The sequence below is a fragment of the Bactrocera tryoni genome, chromosome 2 (genome assembly GCF_016617805.1).
Source record: "Bactrocera tryoni isolate S06 chromosome 2, CSIRO_BtryS06_freeze2, whole genome shotgun sequence".
Classification (NCBI taxonomy): domain Eukaryota; kingdom Metazoa; phylum Arthropoda; class Insecta; order Diptera; family Tephritidae; genus Bactrocera; species Bactrocera tryoni.
This window is the reverse complement of record NC_052500.1, coordinates 3,469,530-3,496,346: the sequence shown is the minus strand read 5'-3', so window position 1 is coordinate 3,496,346 and position 26,817 is coordinate 3,469,530. Positions and strand designations below refer to the sequence as shown.

The 26,817-nt window shown below is 40.7% G+C and overlaps 1 protein-coding gene across 1 annotated transcript in view; it reads right to left on the bottom strand.

Moving 5' to 3' along the window:
* Window positions 1–627: 627 nt before the first annotated feature.
* LOC120768353 (uncharacterized threonine-rich GPI-anchored glycoprotein PJ4664.02) overlaps window positions 628–26,817 on the bottom strand; it is a 158,560-nt gene continuing 132,370 nt past the window's right edge. The window contains exons 3-13 of the mRNA XM_040095008.1: window positions 23,596–24,167; window positions 23,309–23,505; window positions 17,918–18,611; window positions 16,200–16,246; window positions 8,765–12,043; window positions 5,771–5,872; window positions 5,510–5,703; window positions 5,104–5,332; window positions 2,191–2,628; window positions 1,926–2,124; window positions 628–1,838 (exon numbers count right to left, since the gene is read on the bottom strand). Of these exons, the coding sequence (XP_039950942.1) occupies window positions 1,671–1,838; window positions 1,926–2,124; window positions 2,191–2,628; window positions 5,104–5,332; window positions 5,510–5,703; window positions 5,771–5,872; window positions 8,765–12,043; window positions 16,200–16,246; window positions 17,918–18,611; window positions 23,309–23,505; window positions 23,596–24,167 (6,119 nt within the window). The 3' untranslated portion in view covers window positions 628–1,670. The remainder of the gene's footprint in view (window positions 1,839–1,925; window positions 2,125–2,190; window positions 2,629–5,103; window positions 5,333–5,509; window positions 5,704–5,770; window positions 5,873–8,764; window positions 12,044–16,199; window positions 16,247–17,917; window positions 18,612–23,308; window positions 23,506–23,595; window positions 24,168–26,817) is intronic.

The window sequence follows — 26,817 nt, the reverse complement described above, 5'->3', positions numbered from 1 at the left end:
TGATGTGTGGTATATTGTATGCTATAAAAGCGAGATGAGTGCGCTAAAAAATCGAAAGTTAATTTCTGAAAGTTCTGCTAACAATTAAGTATTGAAAATTTTGCAAAATTATTTTTTATGAATATTTTGAAAAAATTATTAAATATTTTATTCAAATTTATTTATGAAAAATTATCAAAATTAATTTTTGAGAAATTATTAAAATTAATTTTGAAAAATTATTAAAATTTGTTTATGAAAATTATTAAAATTAATTTTTTTGAAAAATTATTAAAATCTTTTTTTATGAAAAATTATTAAAATTTATTTATGAAAAACTATTAACATTTGTTTATGAAAATTATTAAAATTTGTTTATGAAAAATTATTAAAATTTGTTTATGAAAAATTATTAAAATTAATTTTTGAAAATTAATAAAATTGATTTTTGAAAAATTATTAAAATTTGTTTATGAAAAATTATTTAAGTTTTTCTATGAAAAACTATTGAAGTTTACTTATGAAAATTATTAAACTTGTTTTTTGAAAAATTATTACTTTTTTTAATGAAAAGTTACTAAAATTTATTTATGAAAAATTATTAAAACAATTTTATGAGAAATTATTAAAATTTCTGGTATTATTTTTACAGAAAGTAGTAAATCAGTGTTGAAAAGTGTCTGCTTTCTAAACTCGAAATTTTACAAAAATAGTTTTAATATTAAAAAATATTCTGCCTGACCTGGCTGTGTTTATATGTATGAATCAAAATCAGTTATGTACAGTTATCACCAAAAATAGTAATAATTACTTTCATATGCTCAAAAAGTTATGAATTTGAAATTTTTTATTTTCTTTATGGATCTGGTAAATAGTTTAGTTAATTCTGTGAAAAAAGTGTTTCACTTAAATTAGCTGACGAAAGCTTTTCGAAATATTTGCAGCTTGTAACTTAAAAAAACTACAAAATTGTTCGACAAAGCCGCTTCGCTACTTTTCTTTTGTACCTATTCAACCTTAAACGCCCGAGGCAACTCGAATAGTCAAACATTTATCACATATCATAATAATATAGTAAATTGCCCTAAACATACATACTTACGTGTTAAAAAAACTTAAAATTTGTATATTTTTTCATACAAAACTACTCACTGCTCAAAGCCATCAGCGTTTCCGTTTGAACTGTAGCGCAGTTTATGCCTTTGCAAGTAGCGGTAAATCGCTTGGGCTGCTATGAAAAAACTACAACTAGTATTGCGCGCATGCGTGGCCACTTAATTATAATATTTTGCTTTTTGTTTTAGAACTAATACAAATTTAATACTAGAATTTCGACAAATGTAGGATTAAATAAATAAAGTTTTTTTTATGTCAAAACAGACGAAATTTCATCTAGCCAATCATACATTGGTGCTTCTTTGTTGTTATTTGCTAAATATAGTTTTTGTTGGTGCTAACGAGTGAATTGCATATTTTGTGCATTTACAGTTGTATGTATGGTTTGTATGTATGTATGCTCCTCTTCCTGCTTGCTTCCTTCGGCACTCGTCGGTATTTACAATTAGCAAAGCGCACGCATTGCTCACCGCAGTTAACTTGATGGCGCTTTGCTTGACCTTAACTTATACACCTGCCTCACACACACATACACTACTAACGGTTGTCTTTAGCCCACACACACACTTTGTCATTTACGCTGTCGAATCTTCGATTTCATTGTCGATACGAGAGGAGCGTATGCCCGATTTGCCGGTCCATGGATAGATGTCGGGGCAGGGTTGGCATGTTTTCATGTAGCGCACACCGGATTTGTGCCACAGATTGCAGACCTTCGGGTTGTTGCAACGCTTCGGACGGTCCTAAGGTGGACAAACACCAAAATATAACGGTTTTTATAAATACACTTCAAGTCTTTGGTACACTTTGGTACACTTTAGTACACTCACCGAGTAATCACACTGGAATGGCTGGAAGGAATTGATGCGCGAGATCGGTGTGGGATCGCGGACCCATTGCAACATCTGCCAATTGGTCACAATCCAGACGTCGGGCATTTGATTGATGGTGTCCAAGAATTTGATGAAACCTTCCTTGTGGTGCGGCTGAGTAAACCAAGCGGCGTGGTAGAACAGACCGAATGGTGCTCTGAAAAGTATGCAACACATTTGTTATTGAAAATGAATTTTACATTCTAGTTGTATCGCGTCTCACCTGTTCGTTTGGTAGTGTCGTTCGAAGTTCTTCATGATCATTTTGGTTACACCTTCGGACTCGCTGGGATTCGAGCAGGCGTCACCCATCGAACAACGGCCACCATTCAAATCTTGCCACATCACCATTGGCACTTGCCACACACCCGGGTAGCTGCGTGTGGGGCATGGCGGTATCATACAGTCGTGGAAGATCTTATAGTCGAAGGTGTAGGGCCACGATGGCGGGCGATTCTCGTAAACCGGCAGCGATGAGTCGTAGGTAAAGTTGGAATCATAAAGCATCTTGTACATTTTGTTGCCGCCTACAGAGAGGAAGGGTGCGCGCATGCCACGCACATCGGAGAGTTTCACGCCACCGTAGGCGGCGAGAATTTCACGTTGACCGGCGATCTCACGCGTCCATTTCTTCTGCGAGAATTGTTCACCGAAGCTGTGACTGTATGCGTGTTTGGGTTGTTTGCGGAAGAGAAATAGATTAGTAGGAGTTTAGAATTTTTTTGTTGATTTTTAGGGCATGTACAATAAGGATATATGTATATTAGAGCGGATCGATTTACAGGGTACTACAAAACGGAAAAATCGTGTATGAAGGAAATGTTCTACGGTTCACGGTGAACAACTTTGCCGATGCGGCTAAGGGTCTCCAACTGGTTTTGAACCAGCGATTTTTAAGGTGAAGCTTTTTAGGGTTCGTAAAAATTTGTTCGCTAGTTTTTGAGATATTCAAATGAAATTTAACACATAGGTGCATTTTTATATTATACTTATCATTTGTTGGAATCGGTCAGATCGGTCAACTATATCACATATCTCCTACACAACCGATTATTCAGCTTTCGAGTTTTATAGATTTTAGACCCATAGTCTCTGAGACAAAGTTGTTCAGCATGATCCGTAGAACATTTCCGGCAAATGCGGTTTTACACAAAAAAAAATCGACCCGCTCTAATGCATTATATAAGTAAGTTGTTAGAAGAAAGCTTGTATTAAGTATTGTTATTAAATTTATATAAAAATATTAGCTATTCTAAACAGAACTGAGTTCGAAATAAAAATGTTTGGAGAATTGTAGAAGTAAAAAATAAGTTTTTTGTTTAAAAAATAAAAAAAGTAAATAATAATATTTTATTGAATTAAATACTAAAAAAATGTTATTAAAACTCTTAATTTAAGCGTATATAATTATTGTTTTAACAATACTTTTAGCAAAACGAAGTCGAACACTTAATAGAAAGAAGTTTTGGAAAAATAAAATTAAACTTTATATTTTTAAAATAATTTTTTCAATACTTTCATAAACATTTTTGAAAATTTTTTTAATGGTTTTTTGCTATAATTGAGAAAAAAATCAAAATTAATTTTTATTTAATTTTTAGCTTTTTTTTTATTTATGGACATAATTTTTATAAAATTATTTGATTAATTTTGGAAAAATAATAACGAAATGTTATATTTTTTCAATGTTTTTATAAATATTTTTGAAACAAATTTTAATTACATTTTTAATATAATTAAAAAAAAATCAGAATTAATTTTTTCAAAATTAAAAAATATCAGAACTACGTTTTTTTTCAAAAATAATTTTTTTTAATTAATTTATTTTTATTTTTTTGCTTTTGTTTTTATTCATGTAAATAATTTAAAGAAAAATTTTAGTTTTAGTTTTAAAAATCTCATTTTAAATCTTATATTTTTCTTATTAAATTACGATTATTTTATGTCTTCACTGTAGCAGTGGAAAGCGGTCACCCATTACCAAGCATAATTATAATAAAGCCTTGTTTGTATAAATTATACTTAATTATGTGAGGAAATTATTTACTAAAACATATGTGTGTATGTGAGTTATAAAACTGTTGCTTTATATACAAGAAAACAGGGTGTTTTTTATGCAATAGATGTGTGTTACTGGAAAACTGCTAAATGCACTTGTGCGCTTCTGTTGTACTACTCAAAAAGTGCTTTCACAAAAATGGTCCAGTTGTCCTTTGCTTTTAGGCGTCAACTTTTGCATTGTTTTTGTTCATTAATGTGTGTGTGTGTGTGTCAATTTATGCTACATATGTATGTAAGTGCTGCCACACTCTTATTGCTGTGCCGTGTACATTATATTTTGTTGTTGCTTTTGCTCTACTTACGATACGGTGTGGGAGGCCATCTCATGCCCTTCGGCATACAAATTTTGCACTTGGCTGTAGTCGGTCCACTCGTGTGATACGTAGAAGGTTGCCGTTATGGGGCAGCCATTCGGATTGACACGCCCCTTTTCGAACAGATCGGTGTACAGTTGCTTATTCAGATCGTTCACTGAATCGTCGAAGGTGATTAGCACTATTTGCGGCACTGTCTCGACCGGTAAATCGCCTGTGGCGGCGCACGCGTGTGCATTTTTCGTGAATACATGGTTTTTGCATGAGATGAGGGAGAGGCGAGCGGGTCCGCGACACAATTATATGCATTATGTGTAAAGAGTAGGAGTAGAAGTTGACGAAATGTCACCATAGATTGGTATGTTCGGATGATTTGTAAAATAAAAACACAAATTATGGCGTGGAATAAAATAAAATAAAAAAGAAAACAAATTAAATAAAAAGTGGCATGAAACAAATAGATAGTTGGTATGTGTAAATAAAAAAATTAATAAAATAAAATAAAAAAAAAACTAAACATTCTCGAGCACAAATGACAGTATAGAAATGGCGCTTTCGAACCCAATTTATTTATAGTGGATGAATAACGCTTGACCGCTGGGTAGAAAACTTGGAAGAAACGACAGGAGTGAGGGGCACCACATGCTCGGCCACAAAATGAACGCTTATACTATATATAAGTATGTATAGCATATTTCATAAATATACATGTAGTACTTTGAGCTTTAAAGCTCGCAAAAGCTCCGATGCGCGCAACTTACGAGACGGAGTGCGAAGCCATTTCATGTCCAACCGCATAGAGATCTTGCACCATGCCATAATCGGTCCACTCGTGCGAGACATAGAAGGTGGCGCGCAACGGGCAGCCATTGGGATTGTAGCGGGACTTATTGTTGAAGAGCTCTGCGAAGATATCGATATTCAGTATGCTGATCGCGTCGTCGAAAGTGATCAGCACCATTTGTGGCACCTCATCGACACTCAAACCGCCTAATTTGTGTTGTGAACGAGCATCGTATATTTTCGTAAATGTTTGTTACACAGTGTATTTTAAGTGAGTGTATTTAAATGTATGAAAATTTGATTGCGGCGTTAAATATTTTGCACTTTAGTGTGCACAAGTGCTGCAATTCTTTTTTGACTTTTCAAAAAGTGAGGCTTACTTACCGGGAATGTCTTTGCCACCGCAGGCACAATCGGGCAGCAGGCAAACGTCCTTGCGGCACTTGGCAGCTGTCTTGTCCGGCGTCGGTTGTGGGTAGAGCGGTTCGGGACGGGTGGGTGGATATCTGTAGATATCGACGAACTCCTGCGCCTTCGAGACAATCGTGCCGGAGGGCTTCAAGGTCGGACGTGTGCGTCTAAGTGGTGGAAGTGGTTAGTGAAAATGATAGAGATGGAGTTGTCTTGGGTATATATTATACTTACGGTGGATGCGTGCCGCGGTTGCTGGTCACTGCTGTGGGCGTGTCACGTTCCTGGCCGCCGTAGGAGGAGCTACCGCGATTACGATTGTTATTCGAATTTGTTCTATGTAAAAATTTAATTGAATTGTGTAATGTTAGCAACATCCATGGTTAATTACTTGTTGTTTGTGGTTGTTGTTGGAGGTAGATACGATAGCACAAGTATATATAAAACATACACATACACATATATATATATGTATTGGTTTGTAACGATGTGCTCGTTTCGGTTTTGCATAACAGAGGCAATAAAAGTTAACGGTTAACTACTTTGCTGCGAAGCAATTACCAGTGTGGCCAATGCAGACACACACAGCTACACTAAACACTAAACAGGCGAACTAAGCATGGCGCAGACGCACAGCACACACACTAACATTTATATACATACATACACGGTTAGGCACAAAGTTCAATAAATTTACATAGTCAAACTCCGGGAGAAACCAATTTTACACGTGGCAATGCTTTACTGTAAACGGTTAGTAGCAACAACAAATATACAGTACAGTTAATGGACAGTGTTAGTAACGTGAAATTATTTACAAAATGTTGGCATGTGTTAGTCGCGGGTAGGCAAAATTACAACAGCTACAACAAGCAATGGGTTTTTACAAAATTTACAAGCTGAAAATAGCGTCGCAATGCTGCAGAAGCTTAGTGAGAACCGAAAAGATGAATTGTTTGTTTATATTTTCATCATCTTATTCTTCTTCTTCTTTTTCTTCTTCTTATTTTCAAAACTTGCTGCAAAGAAAGAGTGTTTAGTCAATTCAATTCGATAGTGTTTGCAGTTGCATTGGCGTTAGGTGGCAGAGGGGGCATGAAAGGAGGGGATTGAGTGGGGAGTGTGGTTGAGTAAAACAAGCAGTAGAATTAACGGTATTTTTACAGATTTTTGCTATACATTTTTAGCGCTTGCCAACTGAAAGACACATACTCAGGGCACATTAGTTGCAGTTTGTAAAAGTTAAAGACAGAAATTTATTTTGGGGATTTCGCTCAAACGCGCTCAGGGTGAAGTGGTCGACTAAAAGTTGGAAGTTCAGTTTTGTTAAAGAACGAAATGTGGGTAGAATTTGGGTAGAAATATATATGACTAACTAATAGAAATACTTTATTTAGAGTTTTATGTTTTACATGTACGCTGAATAAATAATTCATAAAGAACTCAAGAATTTATAAACTATTTTGTCAAAATTGCACACTGTTCGCTAATGTGATTCAACTAACTCATCATACTTTAATCGAAAAAATCGTGAATTAAAAATTATTTCGCGCAAATAATTTAATTTTGCAATCACGAGCTGCCATGTCGAAATCAAACAATGAATAACTCAATGAGCTTAAAAGCTCTGACATCTAATTCTTTCTCAATTATGATTATTCGTAAAAGGTGGCCTTAGAACTCGAAGCATATTCGGTGTAAAACACTGCAGAGTTGTATTCAAAAGTGTCGAAAGCTTTTGGCTGGGCTATAAATGCAGGCGAGCTTTTTAAGTCGTCTTCTATTAGGTGCTTTAAGAACTCATTAACGTTGCAAGTAAAAAACGTATTTAATTTAAAAAATTATCGACTGTATTTTAGAGCCTTAAAAAGCTTTTAGCTTTTAACTAGCTTTTTCTTGTCGTGAAAGCTTACGAAGGCTTTGGCTTGTTGGAGGAGACAAAAACTATTTTCGTTTGAGTTGGAAACTCGCCCGCCTTAAAAAGCTGCATTATTTCGCAGATAAAAAACGTATTTAATTTAAAAAAATATCCTCTGTGTTTTAGAGCTTTCTAAGCCGTCTTAAAAGGCTTCGGCTCGTCGGAGGAGCAGACAATTTTTTCCGTTTGAGTTGGAAACTCGCGTTGGGAACGACTTTTTATGATTTTAGAAAGTTTGAAACACCGTTATAATTTTAAACTTCGAAAATCTGAAATTATACTCCGAAAGCTTCGAAAACTATCGTCTTTGTTTTAGAGCTTTTTAAGCCGCCTTAAAAAGCTGCTAGCTTTTAAGTAGCTTTTTCTTGTCGTGAAAGCTTACGGAGACTTCGGCTTGTTGGAGGAGCCGAAAACTTTTTTCGTTTAAATTCGAAACTCGCGTTGGGCATGACTTTTTATGATTTTATAAATTTTGAAATACCGTTATAATTTTAAACTTCGAAAGCCTGAAATTAAACTCCAAAAGCTCCGAAGAAGCAACTTTTAAAATAAGATAATCCTCTAAAATAAACTGTAAATTCGATATTTGTCTTTTCTATACAGAAAAGTGGAACTGGAAAAAGTTTTAAATGGATCGATTAGGTGGTAAAGTGGTGCAGAAAGCTAACTAGTAAGTGCAATTGGTTAAACAAACAAAAACATTTTCGGTTCTCAATAGTTACGAAACAATACATTAAGAGAAGTAGAGAGTTTGTATTGGCCCAATACAGTGCTCCAGCTACTAAGAATTTAGTAGTGAAAATTAATAGCTGTACTTTTACAAAGAAACTCATAAAAAATTAAAAACTTAGAAATAATGTCAACTAACCACCACCTTTTCGATAAAATTATGTGAGAAAAAAATTAACTAAAATTCTATAGTGAAGTTACTAAGTTTACATTTTTGAAAATCTCTTTAATTATTCAGCGTACACCAAAACGAAAAATAATCGAAAATAATTGATTTCTTGTCAAATCAAATTTGCAAGGGAAATTGAACAACTAACAACTACATACGCTACAGTAGACTATGGATATGTTGACTCTAACTAATTTTGCATAGTTTTAAGGTAACTAAAGCACCTGGCAACCCTGGCAGTTGCCAGAGTGTGTCTGAAAGTTTGTTTTTACTTCTCAGCGCCTTTTGACGCGTCAAACAAATACTCAAAGAAAATAAAAATTTAAGTGGGATAGTAAATAACTGTGAGCCTTATATAGTATATATATAGATGTATGTAAAATTGTAGTTGCTGTTGTTGTTGGTTAAGTACCTCGAGGGAATTTCGTTGCACTTGGCATTCGATGTGGTGTCTGCGCACTTGACCGCTGCACCGGCGTTCGTGGCGTAAGCACTGGCCTTAATACTGTTACCTCTGGCCGCGTTGGCGGATGCCGGCGAGGCAGAGGCCGTGGCCGAGGCGGAGTTAGAGTTGGAGTTGGGAGCGGAGGGCGAAGAAGGTGCGGAGTAAGCGGCAGCGGCAATCGACGACTTGATGGCGTTATTGACTCTTGAAGCACGCATTGGCGTTAGCAGGGACTTGACAGTGCTCGCTGGCGTGCTGCTGGCAGTTGCGAGGGAGGCGGGCGTTTGGGAGGAGGACGTTGTGCTGTCGGTGGTGGATCTTGATGTAGGAGATGTGTGGTGTTTGGTTTGTGTATAAGTGTTTTGTGTAGGGGAACGATTGGACGCAACTGTTGCGGTTGCGCTTGTGGTTGGTGTAGTGTTTGTTGTAGTTGTGGTACGATACGCAGCAGTAGGCGGCGTAGCCGTAGTGGTCGGACGTAGCGTTGTGGTTGTTGTGGTGGTCGGTGGTCTATGAGTCGTTGTCGTCGTCGTTGTTGTTGTTGTGGAAGTAGTTGTCGAAGTGCTGCTGGTTGTTGGCGTTGTTGTGAGCTTAGCCCGTGGTGTGGTGTACAAATTTTTGATTTCTTTCACTGCAGCACTTATTTCGCGCTCTGAAAAATCATCCACGAACTGTTGGGCACTACTTTCGTCACTGTCGCCTGCAAGGAAGAGCTGAAGTTGTTCCAACACTGAAGAGGGGTCGTATCTCGTACGACTTGTGCTGGATGTGATGTAACCAGCATTCTGTAGGCTTTCTGCCAAGGTACGATCCTTCGTCTGCTGACGGTACTTGTTTGAGAACAAATACTTTGGTGGACGCTCCTTGATCTCGCCAACCTGTTGTTCTGTGGAGGCTGATGAGCTGGCGCTCACCGCAGATTCGATACTGTTGTCTTGTTTCCCATCGATGGGTTGTCGTACCAAAGCTTCAGCGCGTGGACCATCATCTATGGTGGATTCATTTTCAATGGGTTTGTGATTCACTGTCTTCTGTGCCGATTGCCCATATGTGTTTGCAGCAGCCTGCTGTTGCTTCTTCTCCGCCTTATAATTTTCGTACTTTTCACGAGTTTTCAGTGAGCTTGCTCCAAGCGTATTTCGTTGACCTTGAACGCCCACGATACGTGCGCGTTGTTGTTTTCTTCTTTGTGGATAGGCTTCCAGTGGTGAACTCGTCACGGACTCTTGAGCGTTAGTGCCAGAATAACGACCGCGCGGCGTATAAGTTGTGGGTTCGTCGACAGCGTTTACCGTAGCTGCAGAATACCTAGAGCGTCCGCGCGGACGAGGGGTTTCTGAATTAAGTGAGCTATGATCTAGTTTTAGTAGATTTTGATACGAAAGTGCCTGAGAGACGCGTATGGGCGAGGTAACAATGACTGTCGACATGGTAGTGGGTGTTGTAGTCTCGGTTGTGGCCTCTGTTACTGGCACTGCGGTGGTGGTTGTTGTGGTCGTTGAAGCTCTGAGCGGTGTGTTAGAAAAGGTGTTGAGTACGGTATCACTTACACTGAAATTTCGCATAGCTGTCGACGCGGTAGACAGAATGGAGTCAGTGAGGTTGCGTTGAGGAGTTGTGATGAGAAAATAGCTGCGTACAGGCTTGGCACTAGTGCTCTGTGTAAATGTTGTAGGAGTGGTTGGGCTGGTGTAGCGTGGCTTGACCGTGCTACGTAGTCCATTGAAACCTGTATAACGATCTTCCTTTTCTTGGAGTATCGTTTCCAGACTTTTGTAGGGCGAGACAAAGCGCTGAGCCGGAGTTCCGGTGGTTTTAATTAGGTTATCTTTAAATGCGAGCGTGCGCGGTGTGTAGCTCTGAGCAGCGCGCTCGGTAGTAGAGAAAACAAAGGTGGTTGTCGGTGGAGGGGCTGCAGTTGTCGTAGTGGTTGTGGTAGTAGTAGTTGTTGTGGTAGTTGTAGTAGTACGTGGTGTTGTACTCGTCGTTGTGGTACTAGTACTTGTGGCAGGGCGTGCAGTGCTCGTATCCTTCAGAGCTGTTACCACACTTTGCTCGCTACCCGAGCTATAGACATGATCGTTCTCCAAATCAGTTTCCAAAACGATATGTTGCAAGGGCCTGTCACTAGTACGACCCAGACGCCATGCGCTACGCAAGGGCGGAGCATAGGTGGTTGGGACGATATCATCCTCGTATGAGGAGTCATAAAAGGGGGATTTCTGCGCCGGTGCACTCGCTGCGGCCGTGCTTGTGACGGGAGTAACAATTGCTCGGCTTGTTGTCGTAAGTTTCTGCGCTGCCACATTGGGTCTACGCTCGTAGATGGGTCCCTCCGCTTCGTCCGCGTTTTGTGCGCGCAAACTGAAACCATTTGAACCGGTTTGCAAATTATACTTGAAAGGTTTCGGTTCAAAAACAATATTTGTGGGATAACGCAAGGTTGAGGTTGTACTGGCTGCGGAGCTCTCATCATTTGTGAGCTCTAAACTCGGCACGCGTTCTGAAGATGGCGGTGACTCTACTTTCACTGTCGGAACAGGTTTAAAACTCTGTGGCGCAATATCAGAAACAATATAGCTTTGGAGTCTACTTTTCGGCTTTTCAAAATTACCCAAGCGCTGCTGCTGCGGTTCCTCGTTAGAATTTTTACCATAGTACCCCTCCCGTTGCCTGTTACTATTGTAGGCGTTTTCATTAGCTGAATATTTGGCATTTGAGAGATTTTTTGCGCCAATCACACGCACTGAATTGCTACGTGGCCCCTCTGTATAGTCTTCCACATTGTCGATGGCCGCTAAAAATTTCGATCTTTTAGCGGTGCTTGACTCCAGCGAGCGCCCCGCGCTGCTGAAGGGTTCCGACGTCTGCACCTGAACGTTCTGACTTGCGTCCGATACGGTCTCTGTGTCGGCCACTGTCCGTAAATAGACCGGTGTTGATTGTGAGTGTGTCGAGTGTGCTGTTTGTGGTGGATTTTGGTTTTGTTGCGCATTTGGGTTGGGTTTGGGGTAACTGTGGGACTTGGCGACAACTGTGACAAAGGTTTCGTCGGAATCGACGTACTGAGAACTGGAAAACGATTGGGATATTGGTGTAATGGTTGTTGTTGTGTGTGGTAATGTTGTTGGTTTTCTTTGTATTGGTGTGTGGGAAGATGTAGATGGTGTGTTGATGGCGGAAGGTTTTTGGGAATTGACTTGTGAACGTTGGTTCTTTTGGTATTTGTTTGCATGCGTTTTAGATCTGTAGGAGAAATCCACATTTTCGGTTAATGTTAGTGTTTTTGTTGTACATTTAAATTTGGTATTTGGAGTAGTGGTGCTTGTGATGGTAGTAGTAGTAGTAGTGGTGGTGGCTGTGGCGGTTGTTCGTCAGTTGTTTGGCGGTAGGCGTTCAACGTTTTAGAATTGTTTATATTTTGATTGATTGATGCGTTATTACTACTTGATTTGTTGTTATTTTTTTGGTTTATTCTTGTTGGTGGTGGCAAGGTGATTGATGTACTGAATCTGGTGCAAAATACCGTTAAATTCTACTGTGTAAATAACGTAGTATCTTAACAGGAGTAACTGTTAAAGTAGTTTGCGACATTGAACGACAAAATTCAATAACGGTTAAAGGGTGAAGAAAGTAGCTAGATGTGGAAAATACTACTCTTTGCAAAAATTTCTTTTAAATATTTGTGTACCTGCCTTGGTGACACACATTTTCTTAGATTTACAGCTAATCGATCTTCAACTTGGCATACTGGCCAGATATACTGAGGGCATTAGAGGCAAGAAACACCCCGGAGTATCTGCTAAGGGCAATTAGCGGCTATTTATCTGACAGACTACTGCTGTACGATACCGATACAGGTCCAAAAATCTACATGGTGACAGGTGAAGTACCACAAAACTACGTACTAGGTCCATTACTATGGAATGTGCCAAAAAGGCAGATCCGCTATACGGAAGACATTGCCGTAACGATCGCAGCTAAGGAACTTTTTCAGATACAGAACATAAGCAATAAGACCATGGCGAAAATGAAAGACTGGCTTACAAGAACTAAGTTGCAGCTGGTGAAAACACAGTGGCCACAAACGGTCAATTTGAACATTGATGGCTATAACGTTGGAAGCAAAATTCATTGAGGTACCTTGGCATTATGAGCGATACGAGGTTCAATTTCAAGGCTCATATTGAAAAAGCTTGTGGTAAGGCGGCTCCATTAACTGCAGCACTGTCGAGAATCATGGCAAACATTGGTGGCCCAAGCCAAAGAAGGAGAGCACTGCTAGCTAAAGTTAGTCAATACACAGTTCCGATATGTGGACAGCCCTGCGTCAAAGAACATATGTCAGTAAGGCAAAGGCTGTGCCCTTACAGTTGTCTGTGCACTTAGAACGATGTCGCGCGAAGCGATTGCTTTCAAATCTGGTCTTATGCCACCGGATATATTGGCCTCTGAGTTAAGTAGAGTCTACTGTAAAATAAAACCCTTGAATAGGCGCCTAACGGCCGACGAACGCAAAAAGGAGAGAAAGACAAGTCTCGATGAGTGACAAAAGCAATGGGATGCGGCAGATAAAGTATGGTGGACATATATGCTAATTAAGAATGTACAGGTTTGGATTGACAGACAACACGGTGAGACAGAGCTCTACTTAACGCAGTTCTTATTAGGCCATGGCTGATTCTGCGAATACCTGCACAAATTTGGCCACGATGACCAAACACAATGTTCCTTCTGCGGAAATGCCGCAGGAAACTCAGATCACATGTTTTTCTCCTGCTCGAGGTATGTAGTGAACAGAATCACCATAGAAAACAAACAAACGAAAGGCTGACGCCCGACAACAGCATAGTGAGTTACATGCTGCGATCAGAGCTGGTGTATGCTAAAATCAAAGAGTGGGCCGCAATAGTGCTCTGAGAACTCAATATGAAAGAAAGGTAGCGGAGAGGCATTTATTGCCCAGCTTGGTCCAGCGAAGTAGTGCTTAAGGGCGGTCCCGCAGGTTCAAAAACAAGCTACAGCAGCCGGAGTTAAGGGTTGAGTACGTAGGCAATGCTGTAAGGGCGTGGTCTCGAAAGAGGTGTACTCTAGCGTACAATATGAATTGTGTGCATAGTGCCAGTTTCATCCTGGCGACTGGTCGGAAGGCATTGGTCAAAAGTAGCGAATATAGAATAAATTTTAATTTTTTGGAAGAAGAATTGAATGCTAAGGAAGGCGTTGTTGCTTTGTATGGATCAACTTTCATTTCGTGGTTTAGCTAAACTTCGGTCACCATAGTAAATTCAGACGCGAGGTGAAGAACCATATAATATGTGATACAGTATTAGTTTGGACGGCATTATACACTTAAAGCTAAGCTTAGTTGGGACTAATATTGATATATAATTCATGACAAAATCGTACTTCTCATTCTGAAGTAGACACGTTTTTCAGACATAAATTGGAAAAATACTAACGTGAAAATGTCCAGCTTAACTCTGTCTCGTATGATTGAAACTAAACTTTATGGGCATACCAGTTATGAGGAAATCTTCAAACTCAACTCTTTCAAGTGTGAGACGTTTGCGACCGAGTGCTTCATAAGTTCATATTTCGATGAACTTATGAAACACTTCGACACTACAGACTGCTAAGCAAAGTGTGGAAAATGATGTTATATATTATATAATATAATGTGAGTGTATATATGTATGCACCTTCGGATGTAAGTAAAACGACAGTGGAGGCGGATTAAACGAGAGAACCACAGAATGCAGAAGAAGAGCGCGTAAAATATCAATGCTTATAACGGCTACTAATTGTATGAATGTTTGTTTGTATGAGTAAGCGCTATATGTAGTATAAAAAGGTATGTATGTATGTAGTATGTGTTGGTAGCTTGGTGATTGCCAGCTGCTGATGAAGAGTGGGTGGTTGGGTGCTTTCAACAATTCAATTAATCCAATTAGCAAATTAACATAAAGTAAAGCCAAAAATCACGCAATGACCAAACGCAGTTAAATAATGATTGGAACCTTCGAGCTTTCGAATGAATGCGTTCCGCAAGAGATTTTCGCATAGCATGGATGAGCGTGAAATTAACGCGTTTAGCGTGTCAGAGACTATACCTTAACGACTTCGCTGTGGTTGTTGCCGGCTGTGTGGTGCGCGCAATTTGTGTAGCGCGCGTCGTCGCTGTTGTGGTCGTCCTCGGCGCGGTTGTCGTGCGCGGTGTTGTTCTCGGCGCCGGCGTTGTTGTTACAGCTGTTGTCGGCTGACGGCGGTGTGCGAGTGTCGTCGAATCGGCATTGCCGCGGCGCGTTGGTGCCGTGACCACTCTACTCGTCGGTGGTTCAACGTAGTCCGTGGCGGTCGGGTTGAATACTTTCTTGAAATCCGCATCGTAGCGTGTCGTGCCGATCACATTGTACTCGTCGACATCTTGTGTGGCAACCAACTTCGGCGCATAGGTGGTGAAGCGTCGGGGCTGCTCGTACACCGCACGATCGGTAACCAGCTCGTATGCGGGCACATCGTCATACAGCTCGGCGCTGTTGTCGTAAGCCGATTCATATAGCGGTGCATCATCGACGGCGGTCGGCGGCTGGGCGTAGACGTTGCGCACATTGCTGACCGGCTGGCGCGGTGGGTGTGACGTTGTTGGTGTTGGTAATGTTGCAATGGTGACGCGCTCACTGTTTGTTTTTGGTTTTTTGTACGTGCGTGTGTTTTGTTTGTATAGAACGTAAGCGTAAAGTAGCAATGTTGGAACGGTTGGATGTTTGTTGTTGCAATAAAGTGGACAATTTAGAAAATTCAATTTAAAAAATATCAACAAAAACAAATTTCGAGCTTCACAAATGCGAATGCATGTTCTTTCGGTGCTTGTGTATGAGCGTGTGCTGGTGCAGGCGTGGTGGTGTTTGTGTTATGTGTGTGTACTATGTGTGAGTCGTAAATATGTATGTGTGTGTGTATATATGATGCATCCTGCTAAAATAATACCCCAGGACAGTTATGAGAGCGGGCTTAAAGCCGCTTTAGACTTTACCTGCGGGAATTTTTTTCGTTTTTGTTTGATATGTTAAATATAACGGTACCAAATGATTCTTATGCCTTGGCTGGTTAGATAATCACACATGTATGTGTTATGTATAAATCTCAAACGTTATGGGGGTTTGGCTGTACTCATACATAATTGCGTAATATTCTTTTATAACGGTAATACTATAGGCTTATGTTTGTACGTAATTTATGTATGTTTATGGCAGGCAGCTCTCGATTTGTAAGTCGGTTAAATGGTTAATCATAAATTAAATGCTTTGGTTAAGAAACAAAAAAGTTTAATGCCGTTCTTTTGGTTATTAGTTGTTGTTGGTGGTGATTGATTTGTGCACGAAAGCTTTACTGTACTTACCGCGTTGGTGGACGTGTCGGCTGATCATACACATTATCCTGTTCGATCTGTAGGAAGAAAAATATATTGTTGTGAGGAGAAAGTATTTGGAAAGTAAAGTTAAAAATAGTTGAAAAGTGGAAATCTATTTTTCAAAGCTTTGAAATGAGCCGCTACACAGGTCTTGAGCTCGTTGATAGTGCGCTCAAAGCTATTCAAGAAAGGTTTCACCTCATTGGACAATTAGTTACTACCATATAAGACTTGTTTGAGTGCCTTGTCATAGTGGAAACGCTGGGAACTAAAAAAGCTCATTAGACGAAAGCGTTCCCTAGTCCAAATTCCATCATGATGAAAGCGAGATGGTTTTTCCTTGTCCTCTTGCATTCTGGCGCTAGACCTATGGACCTCGCTCGAGATTAGCAAGTGTTGATAGGACTTCCAGCTGGGTACTTTCCTATCCGGACTCATAAAATGAGGCCACCGATTTTGGGGGACGGAAATTGTCAAAGTTGCATAGATGAGGGTGAGGTGGGGATATAAAGACGCTTTCTCCTTCACTGTTCAACTTTCGCTGGAGTATGGTTGGAGGATGGAGTCATGTGTAGAATTTCACGCAAGTGAGGTGAGTTGGGATCCGCTACGTCAAAAACGAACCCAAAGCAAAGAAAACAACAGCCTCGGATAAAGTCTTCTCTCGATGAACAAAGACCAAACTCTATAAGTCACTCAGTATTCCTGTCCTGCTATATGGTGCAGAGGCATGGTCGATGACAACATCTGATGAGTCGACGTTACAAGTTTTCGAGATAAAAGTTCTGCGGGAGATATATTGTCCTTTGCGTATTGGCAACGGCGAATATCGCGTTCGATGGAACGATGGGCTATACGAGTTATACGACGACATTGAAATAGTTCAGGGAATTAAGAGACAGCGACTACGTAGGCTTGGTCATGTCGTCCGAATGGATGGAAACACTCCAGCTCTGAAAGTATTTGACGCATTACCCGCTGGAGAAAGCAGAGGAAGACCTCCACTCTGTTAAAGAAATCAAGGGGAGAAGAACCTGGCTGCACTTGGTATATCGTATCGTTAACGGTGTCTACGTCAGTAAGGTAAAAGAAGAAGAAGGTTGAAGCATCTCGGCTGTCATACCTTCTATGAACCAGGCAATTCGTCTGGAATTGGTATTAGCCGTTTCAATAAATTTGTAACTGGATCAAGGCGATTTATGGCTATACGACGGTCTTCGAGCTAAAAATATCAATCTTACTCAAATAGGGTCGTCTGAAGTATTTTAGGGTTTTGAAACCATTTTTTGAAGAAAACACAAGAACACATTTTTCCAATTATTAAGCTTTGAGAGACAGTTTAAAACTTGTTGGCCCAGGTGTTAGAAAACATAAAAATGTGAACCACAAATGGCAAGAGAAGCCGGGTTAATAATTTAATTTAAGGGTTCAAGTTTTAAACACACACATCACTCTTTCTTTTTCTCACTCTCTCTATCTCTATCTATACTGTTTTCACAGGTCTTGAAAGGAACTTCAAATGTTCAAAGGCATTCATCCGAAATTATAAATACGCTAGATGGTCTATTGTCGATTTTTTAGTCAACATTGTATTTATAGATCGATTTAGCTTGGAAACGCGGATATTGCAAGGTTCCCTTTCCGTACTAAGTTCTATAAAAAAATTTCTTTTCTCTTTCTTTCGTTAATAGTGCCGTTACACTTACCTGTGCAATAAGATCCTCGTCATAGTCGGTATTATAGATCAATGACTGTTGATTGTTATACGTTGGCTTCTCTTGTGGCTGATAAGTCTCTCGTAGGGGCACTTGGGGGGCGGGTGTTGTTAGAATTTCCAATGGACGATAGGTCGATTGTTGGACGGGTTGTTGACGCACCGGCTGCTGTGGCTGTGGCTGATACTGTTGCTGTTGTTGCTCCTGCTGCTGTTGCTGCTGCTGCTGGTACTCTATATCCCTATACAAATCAAGATCATCATCATAAACTGAGTAATATTGTTCGTAGGAGCTTTGCTCCTGATTGCTTTGTTGCGGTGCTTGTTGTTGTTGCTGCTGTTGCTGTTGTTGTTGCTGTTGCTGATGTTGTTGTTGATGTTGCAACGCAATTTGCTGTTGCTGTTCAGCCTGTTGCTGTTGATGCAATTGATGTTGATGTATGTTTGCTTGTGACTCATAACCCGCGTGATTTAACAAAGCCGATGTGTTATAGTAATTACGATTGGCCAAATTCTGATTGTGATTCTGATTCTGATTTTGATTTTGTGTGGGATTCTGATTCTGATTCTGACTTTGTATGGATGGTATCGCCTCCACAATCACGGCAGTCGGCGGACGTTGTTGCTGTACATAGTGACTGGCCGGCGCTGGTGATTGTGGTGATGATGGCGATGCAGAGTCGGGTCTGCGATGAGTTTAATGCATTTTCGGGTATGTTTTTGTTTTTGGTTTGTGTTTTTGTTTTGTTTCGATTGATTGTCGATTGCGCCACCATGAATTTGTTTTTGTTTCGGTTTGTGGATTGATGGATTAGCAGTTAATCGTTATTGATATATATGTATATATGTATATATGTATGTATATTTACAGTTACCAAACGGTGTTATGTAATAATTGATTTGTTTGGTTGTTGTTGTAGTAGGACAAGTATACAAACATGAGGGTGGTTTAAATGCATATATATTTTATTTTTCGTTTGATATAGATATATATGTATACATAAATATATATGTATGTATATATTTACAAAAGAGAATATGAGAACGAAAAGAAATAGATTATTTTAGGATTAGTTAAAACAATAACAACTAAGAACAAGTGGAGAGCTGCACAGCTAGGTTAGTCGGTGAAAGTGGTGTGAGATGGCCGGATGTCAAGAGTAGGAGGATTAAGGGTGTTGGTGGATATAAATAGTTTGGAGCATGCATAGTGAAAATATACAGTTATAGTACAGAATGATTTACAGTATAGACAAGAGGATGAGTGCAAGTAACGTTATATAATTGGGTAACGGTACAAAGTACTGCGTACTGGGTCCATACTAAGTCCAGTTGATCGGTTGAACTCGCACGTTTTAACATAACATTTTTAGTTTTTGTTTTTGGGTTGGCTTGCCGGATGCACGGTACTTTGGTAAGGGTGTAAAACCGTTTGTATGTACAGTTTGGTATTAGTGACATTTAGTGGTATGTGGTAATATGCACCTAGGTAGGTGGAACGTTGGCTCTGCAACAAAACCGCCGGTTGCACCGTAAATAGTAAGTAAGTAAGTAAGTATAAGTATAAGTATAAACAGTTATTTACACATCATTTACAATCGGTAGTGTTGGTTGAGTGTGCGTATGCTTTGGGAGTCGCTGGAATCACTTAAAAACTGTTGACGACCGCTAGAGGGCGCCAAGTGCCTTAAGGAGTCAAGCAGGCGAGCTCACAATCGGAGTCTACGTGCTTGACCCCACACACTTGCCACCCTGCCAGTCTTACACTTGAAAATACGTAGAGCATTTGTCAACCTGTCTAGTGTTGTTGTGGCTTCAAACACGCAACAACAAAGTTTCGCACGCAACAAGCGCATTGCTTGCAAACGCAACAAATCGTACACAAAAACAAATAGTATGTCTCTTGTAGACTTTCAACAAGTGTACCTTTGTCCACCGTCCGCCATGTCCAGGTGCATGTTGACGTTCAGCTGCAGCGAACCCAGTGCTGAGGACGTCGGCGTGGCTGCGGGTCGTTTGCGAAAGTTTTGTGCAGCGAAATCGGTTTTGTTGCTTTTGTTGATGTCGTTGTTGCTGTTCGGTTCGATGTTGTTCAGCTCCTTGTTGGCATTGCTGTTGTTGCTTTGCCACTTACTCTGGCCGCGATGACGATTCGGACGCACCGTGTAGCGCGTACGTTGTGGTGTCGTTGTTGTTGTCGTCATCGTGGTGGTTGTGCTACTTGTTGTTGTACGCGGCGTAGGCGTCGTGGTTGTCTTGGTGGTCGTCAAATGTATATTGTTATTGTTGCTGTGTGTCAAAGTCGGTGCCGTCGTGCCTTGTTGTGGTTTCGGGGGCAAGCGCTGTTTGAACTCCTGAAAGATATCGCTCGGGAAGTTTATAAACGACGGTATTTGGTTGTTCTGTTTGTTGGCCTGATTGTTTGTTGTTTGGTAGAATTGCTGAAATTGCGTATCGCCGAAGGGCCTACGCGTGGTTGTGGCTTCGATGTAGCCCGTCTGGAAGCTGGGTTTCAAGTGTGGGCTAACAGTCGTCGTGACTGCGGGCGGCATAAATTGTGGTCGCGGTGGTGCCATGGTCTCAGACATTGGCATATATGGTGGCATTTGAGAAGGCGGCATTATGTCGTCATCTGTATCCGTGCCGATCGGTTCCTCTTCCTCTTCGTATTCATCATAGTAATCGGGCGCGGACGTAGTGGTGGACGTGTACGGCTTAGGCTGTTGAACGCTGTGCAAATTGAACTTGTGCGCTTGATTGGGTATGCTCTTGAGGAAGTCCTCGTAACCCTTTGTCGGTCGCTTAGTGGTTGGTACTGTCGGGCGTGGCCGATTTTGCTCGGTGGTTGCCTCTATTTGCTCTTCATACTGTTCGATGGGCCTTTTCACCTGACTGGTAGGTACATTCGCCGCGATTGGCTTACGTGTGGACACTGGTGTATTTAGTTGCTTAAAATATTTGATCATATTCACCACTTGCGGGTTCATATTGGCCAAATCGGACGATTGCAGACTGGCCACAAACTCCGGCACATTAAATTGCAGTGACAAAGTGGGCTTTCGGGAGGGCTGAGGAGCGTTTACGTTGCTGAACGTTGAGGTAGTGGGCCGCGCAGTTTTCACTCTTGGCGGCATGGTGGTCGTGCGTACTTTGCTGAAGACCTGATAGGACTCTGGAAACTGCGAAGAATTACTGGCGAACGCGAGGCCTTCGGGATATTTCGAGAAAGTATTATACTTAGGTATGTTCGTCGTTGTTGGCGCGTGGAAATTCGCTAAATTAGGCGCTGAGACTATGTCAATATTCGAGGTTGGTGGTGAAGGTGTGGTGTAACGAGGTACGGCGCCCGACTGAAAGGAGCTCTCATAAATTGCAGGTTTACTTGTGCTGAAGTAGTTTTTAATCTTCTGATTTCCCACAATATTGTAGTTGAAGTAGTTATTTTCTGTCGTCGTGGGTATATAGTTGTCGATGATGCTGTATTGCGAGACAAGTTTCGTGGGATACTTCGCGGTGGACTTGAAGTTGTGCACATCTTCTTGCTGCGGACTGCTTGGCTTGTTGTTGTAAAATCCACCAACGGTGCTGAATTGCGCATAATGTGAGTTGGGTGTGACTTTAGTCGGTGCTCTGGTGGACTGAAAATAAGGCGTTTGCGCCACCGTCGTGCTAACATGTGGCAATGCACCAGTCGTCTCCGATTCCGAGCCGGGCTGATTATCTAAATGGAAATATTGGAAATTCTCTTGTTGCATCTTTTTGCGCTGCTCTTGGTACTCGCGCAGTGACTGCAATATGTAGGGGATCAATTCGGGGTTGTTAAAGAGATTTGGACGTCTGGCTGATAAAGTCGATGGGCGGAGTGTGGAAGTGGTGTGATAGTAGTTAGCCGCCATTGGACGGAAGTCATCCTCTATGCGTGTTGGTGGTGGTGGCAGTGGTGGATTCAGTGCAGCTGTATAGGTGAATTTTTGTTTCTGTCCACCAAAGGTTTGTGGACGCTGTTGTTGCTGTGGATACACTTGATAGCCCGGACTCAGTTGGTTATAGTTGGCTGAGGTTGTTGGCGGTGACAAGAACGGGTTATATGAACCGAAACTGAAACTCGATTGTTGCGGTTGTTGCTGGTATGCAACGCCATCAATGGAGCGGTAATGTGTGCCTGGCACATTTTGTATTTGAAACCGCGAGCGTCCATTGAAAAACTGGCGCAATTGGCGTGTACCACGCTGACGTGCCTCGGCGGTTGCGGTGTCATTGGTGTCGCCATCGTAATCCATATCGAGTAGATCTGCTATGCTGTTTAAGGTCTCCATTATAGGGTCTGCAGCCGAATCAGGTATTGGATTGGTCGCGCCGGCGTCGATCGCAATGTAGGGTTCATCAATGCGCTTGCTGCTGGTCGCGGCTTCAGAGCGCACACCATCCGCTTGATCCAACTGCGCTACAGTGCCACTCGAATCCAACGTTTTATCCACTAGCTTTCCACCACCCTTCAGTTCTTCCAATATTTTTGCTACTATTTCCATCACAGAATCGTGCATATTGTCTTCAGGCTCCAAATTGGCTTGCATTAGCTCCTCATGTACGTTTGCTTCTGAGGCTTGGTTGCTAGCGGCTTCTATCTGTGCATGTTCGGCTGTTTCTTTGTGCTCATTTGGTTTTGGGTTTAATATAGTTTCCGGAAGTATTTCGTCCGTGTTTAAGTATCCAGTGTCTCTTGATCTCTCCAACGTTTTTTGGTTTTCTTCAGTCTTTAAAATTTCACCGGTATTGTATTTCAGTACGCGTGGCTCGCCTAATGTCTTTGGATGCTCATCAGTCTTTAAAATCTCGCCAGTGTTGAATACGATTTTTGAGTCCTCGTTGCTTGATGGATTCAAGTCACGTTTGACGCGCTTATGCGCAGTTTCTTCCGAGTTCAAGTCTCGGCTTATACGTCCGTAAGCCTCCAAGTCAAAGCTACTTAAGTCGTTTTCTTCTAGTAACTGTTCGATATCAAGATCATTGCTGTGTAAGTTGAGGTCAATGTGTTTAGGGCTGTAACGGTTTCCAGTTGTAGGCGAATGAAGTTATCAATTTTGCAGTCATAAGTATTATAACGGTAAACGTTTTTCGGATTTGGGTTTCGTCGTCGTTCGGAGTCGTTGTGCAATAGTAAATGCAGTTTTGAGATGAGAATATTTCATTTGCGATATTGTAAATTGGTTTTTGAGTAGTTTCGAATGTTCGATTAATTTGAAAATAGCAATTAAGAGAAGATAAAGCATTAAATTCGTATAAAAAGCGCATTCAATTAAATGATAGATGAGTTCAGTTCAATACGTTTTAGTTCGGCTAAGAAGCGGAAGCGACTGTTAGTGAGCTTATGACGACCACTTACCTAAATTGAGAGCCGAAGGTGTACGAGCCGATCTTGCCATGATTCGGTATGGCATTGATGCTTGCCTGGTGTATAATGCCATCGCGGTCGCGCTGCACCTGACTCACTGTGCTCGGCTGGCCACGGTAAACGCGTTGCTGTCGATCGCTCTCCTCCTCCTCGACGGGTGGCAGCGTCTCATGCGCGTCGGCGTAAAGCTGTAGGAAGTATTTGAAAAATATCACTGATTGCTATTTCAAACAAAAGAGAAGCAGCTGCTTCCACTAAGTTTCTTCACGCACACTCACCTTGGCTATATCCTCTTGTGTATCGAATGGCTTCGGTTGGCCACGTGTTCCGATCACTGTACCCGCATGCTGTGGCAAAGACTGCACCTGCGCCTGTATAACCTGTGGTGGCTGACGATGATATTGTGGTGGCACTGTCGCCTTCGGTGGTTGTGTGGTCGCCGCTGGGCTGCTAAAGGCCGAACCGAATCTTATACGACTTGGCACATGCTGACTATTAATAGACTGCTGCTGTTGTTGCTTGCCTGCACGAGTGCCGCCACCGTTGCCGGTGTTGCCAAGGGACACGGCACCGCTGTCCACAACTTCACAACCCACATTGCGTGGCCAGTCACAGGTCTGCAGCTCGTGCGAGTACATCAGTCCACCGGTGCAGCTCTCGAGCAAGGCACCGCCGAATACACACACATAGTACTGTGTGCAATCGGTCGGGTGCGGGTAGTAGCCGAACTCTTCGGGACAGTCGAAATTAATGCCATTCGAGGCGGACGCTTTGACGTTGGTGCCGAAGCTGCGAGAGCTCGTGATGCGCGATGAACGTTTCTGTTGTGACTGTGCGTGCACGTTACTGGCTGTTGGCAAGAAAGAGAGGAAGAATGAAGGTCAATATGAGTTATAATATATTTGTGGAAAAGTGATGAAAATTGTATTGGAAAGAAAATATAGTTTAATTGAAGCTCGAATGGTTTTGCCTCTGTCACATGCAAAATGGTACCAGCAAATATTATATCCCCAATGAACAAACGTCAAATGCATTCTATTATGCCATTTGACCTTCAAAGTAAGTGCAGCGCGCAAACGTCCATTTATGGTAGAAACAACAATCGATCTTGTCTCGTTTTCGTTTTTATGGCTCTTGCTGCGCGTCTTCAACGCCGACTAGCGTTTCATGTTATTCACGCTTAGCCCATGTGAATAAAAAATGTCGTCGCCGATAGCCTCTTCACGTGTTATACATACTTTATTTAATCGGTGCACTCCAGTTGTTGAAAAGGTCAGGCATAACTATCGGCGATTATCATTGCAAAGGCATTGACGTTTTTCTATTCTTTTGGCAAAGTGCATGTTGACAAGCGAGGCAATGAAGCAAGTGGCAACAGCATATGATTCGTGTTGGCATAATTGTGGTTCTTTACATTTTTAATGGAGTTTGGATGTTATTACAATCTCTGCGGTTAGGCTCAAGTGGGTCATTTGCAGTGGAAATATTTTTGAACTATTAAAAAAATGTTTGGTTTCATATGCAAAGTTGTATTCTAAGTACTTTATTTGCTGAACACTTTCGAGATAGTGGCTTTTCAAACAATTCACAGTTATTTACTCTGATTTTCGTTCGTTAAACATGTAGGCTTATGGAATTCTCACGATATTTATAAAATCCATGGAAATAAAAGAAATCACGTTAGAATATGGGTTAGTTACAGCCAGAGCTTGCAAATAATGCATTAAAAATTAATTAAATTAACATTTAAATTATTACTTTTTTATTTTTGTTTATTTATTTTTTAATATTTAAAAATTTATTTATTTTTAATTCCAAATACCGGATTGAAAAAAATTAATCTCAAGCTTGTAACTAAAAGTTATTTGTTTTTTTTTGGCGTCATGTTGTCCCGGTTTGAACTAGAACTTACACAGAGCCATAATCTTCAATACTCTAGGTTAGCCATGTTCGTTTGTCCCTCAGTATCTCTGCTAACTAATTCACTTACTAGTTTTGAGATATTGACCTGAAACTTTGCACACGCCCTGCTCTCCTCATGTCTGCTTGTTTGTCAGAACCGCTGATATCGGATCACTATAACATATAGCTGCCATACAAACTGGCTGATCAAAATCAAGATGAAAGATCTTTCAATACCCTTTTATGTTACCAAAAATGTATCTGTGAAGCGTATCACATAAGTCAAATCGTCTAAAACGATTTGTGATATCTGAGTAACAGAATTTTTTCCATCCGGACAAGAGAATCACTATTAGTATTAAAATATTAGAAATATTGACTTAAAAATTACCATGAAATAAATCTAAATACATTGAAAATATGCGAATCGAGATTCAAGCAAAAATATTATATCTAAACGGAAACGACCAACAGTGGTATGATTCGTCCGCTAGTATATATAAACTTTTTCAATAGTGCACTACAAAAATAGTCCGATAGGGACAGCAAACGACGCCTTATGTTTTCCAGCTCTTTTGACATTTCTCTTCCGTAAGGTTTACCATTTCATCAGGGAAATCGGAGTCAGTGACCTCAACTTTAAGAGCGCTACGTCCAATTTATGGTGGTCATAATCATCCTGTCAGATCAACAATTGAGCGTCTAGTGAAAAAATTTGAATTCACAGGCACGGCATAAAATATTCCCGTGCCAGTGAGACAAAGAAGTGTCGGCAGTGGCGAAAATATTGCTGCCGCTAGCGCATCGAGGAAGACCAAAAACACGTCGTTCTCAAGCACTGGGCATACCTATGACGTCGTTGTGGCGAATTTTGCGAAAAGATCTTGGCCCACATCCTTTCAAAATCAAAATGATGCAAGAACTAAAGCCACTTGACCACCAGAGTTGTCGTATATTCGTGAATTGGGCTGAACAACAACTTGAAAATGATTCAGATTTTCGTCGAAAAATCATCTTCAGCGATTGAGGGCCAAATTGGATAATATGGACATAAACCATATGTGGTTCCAACAGAACAAATAAATCGAGTTTCATATATAATGACAGCAAATGTACTTCCACAGGAGTAAAGATATCCCAAAACGTTTTTGCACCCTTTCAAATTTCATCAAAAGATTTATTTGCTAGACGGGATCTTATAATAATAATCAGTAAAAAATTTAATAAACAGATTTGCTTGTCCCCCACAATACAAAAAGTATTTATCGAAGATGTCGGATTTTTTAAAAAAATAAAATTTTTCATAGATCGACGTGGTCTTCGCGAACTAATAAAATAAGCTAGAACCCACACTAGGACTTTGTTCAACAACTTTAACGAGAGTGTCGAAAATATAAGAACCCAACGCCTTAATACTAAAGTAAATTCTGTTGAAACTGGAATATTCAGTCATTTTTTCGCTTTGGAATTCCTAGTCTGGCATTTTCGTAAAGGTCAACGTAGCTTATGGCAATGTGGTTGCTGCAACAGCAAGTACACACACAAGCGCGTAAGAGAAAAAAGCAATTCAAAAATAGAAACAATTAAAATAAGTAAAC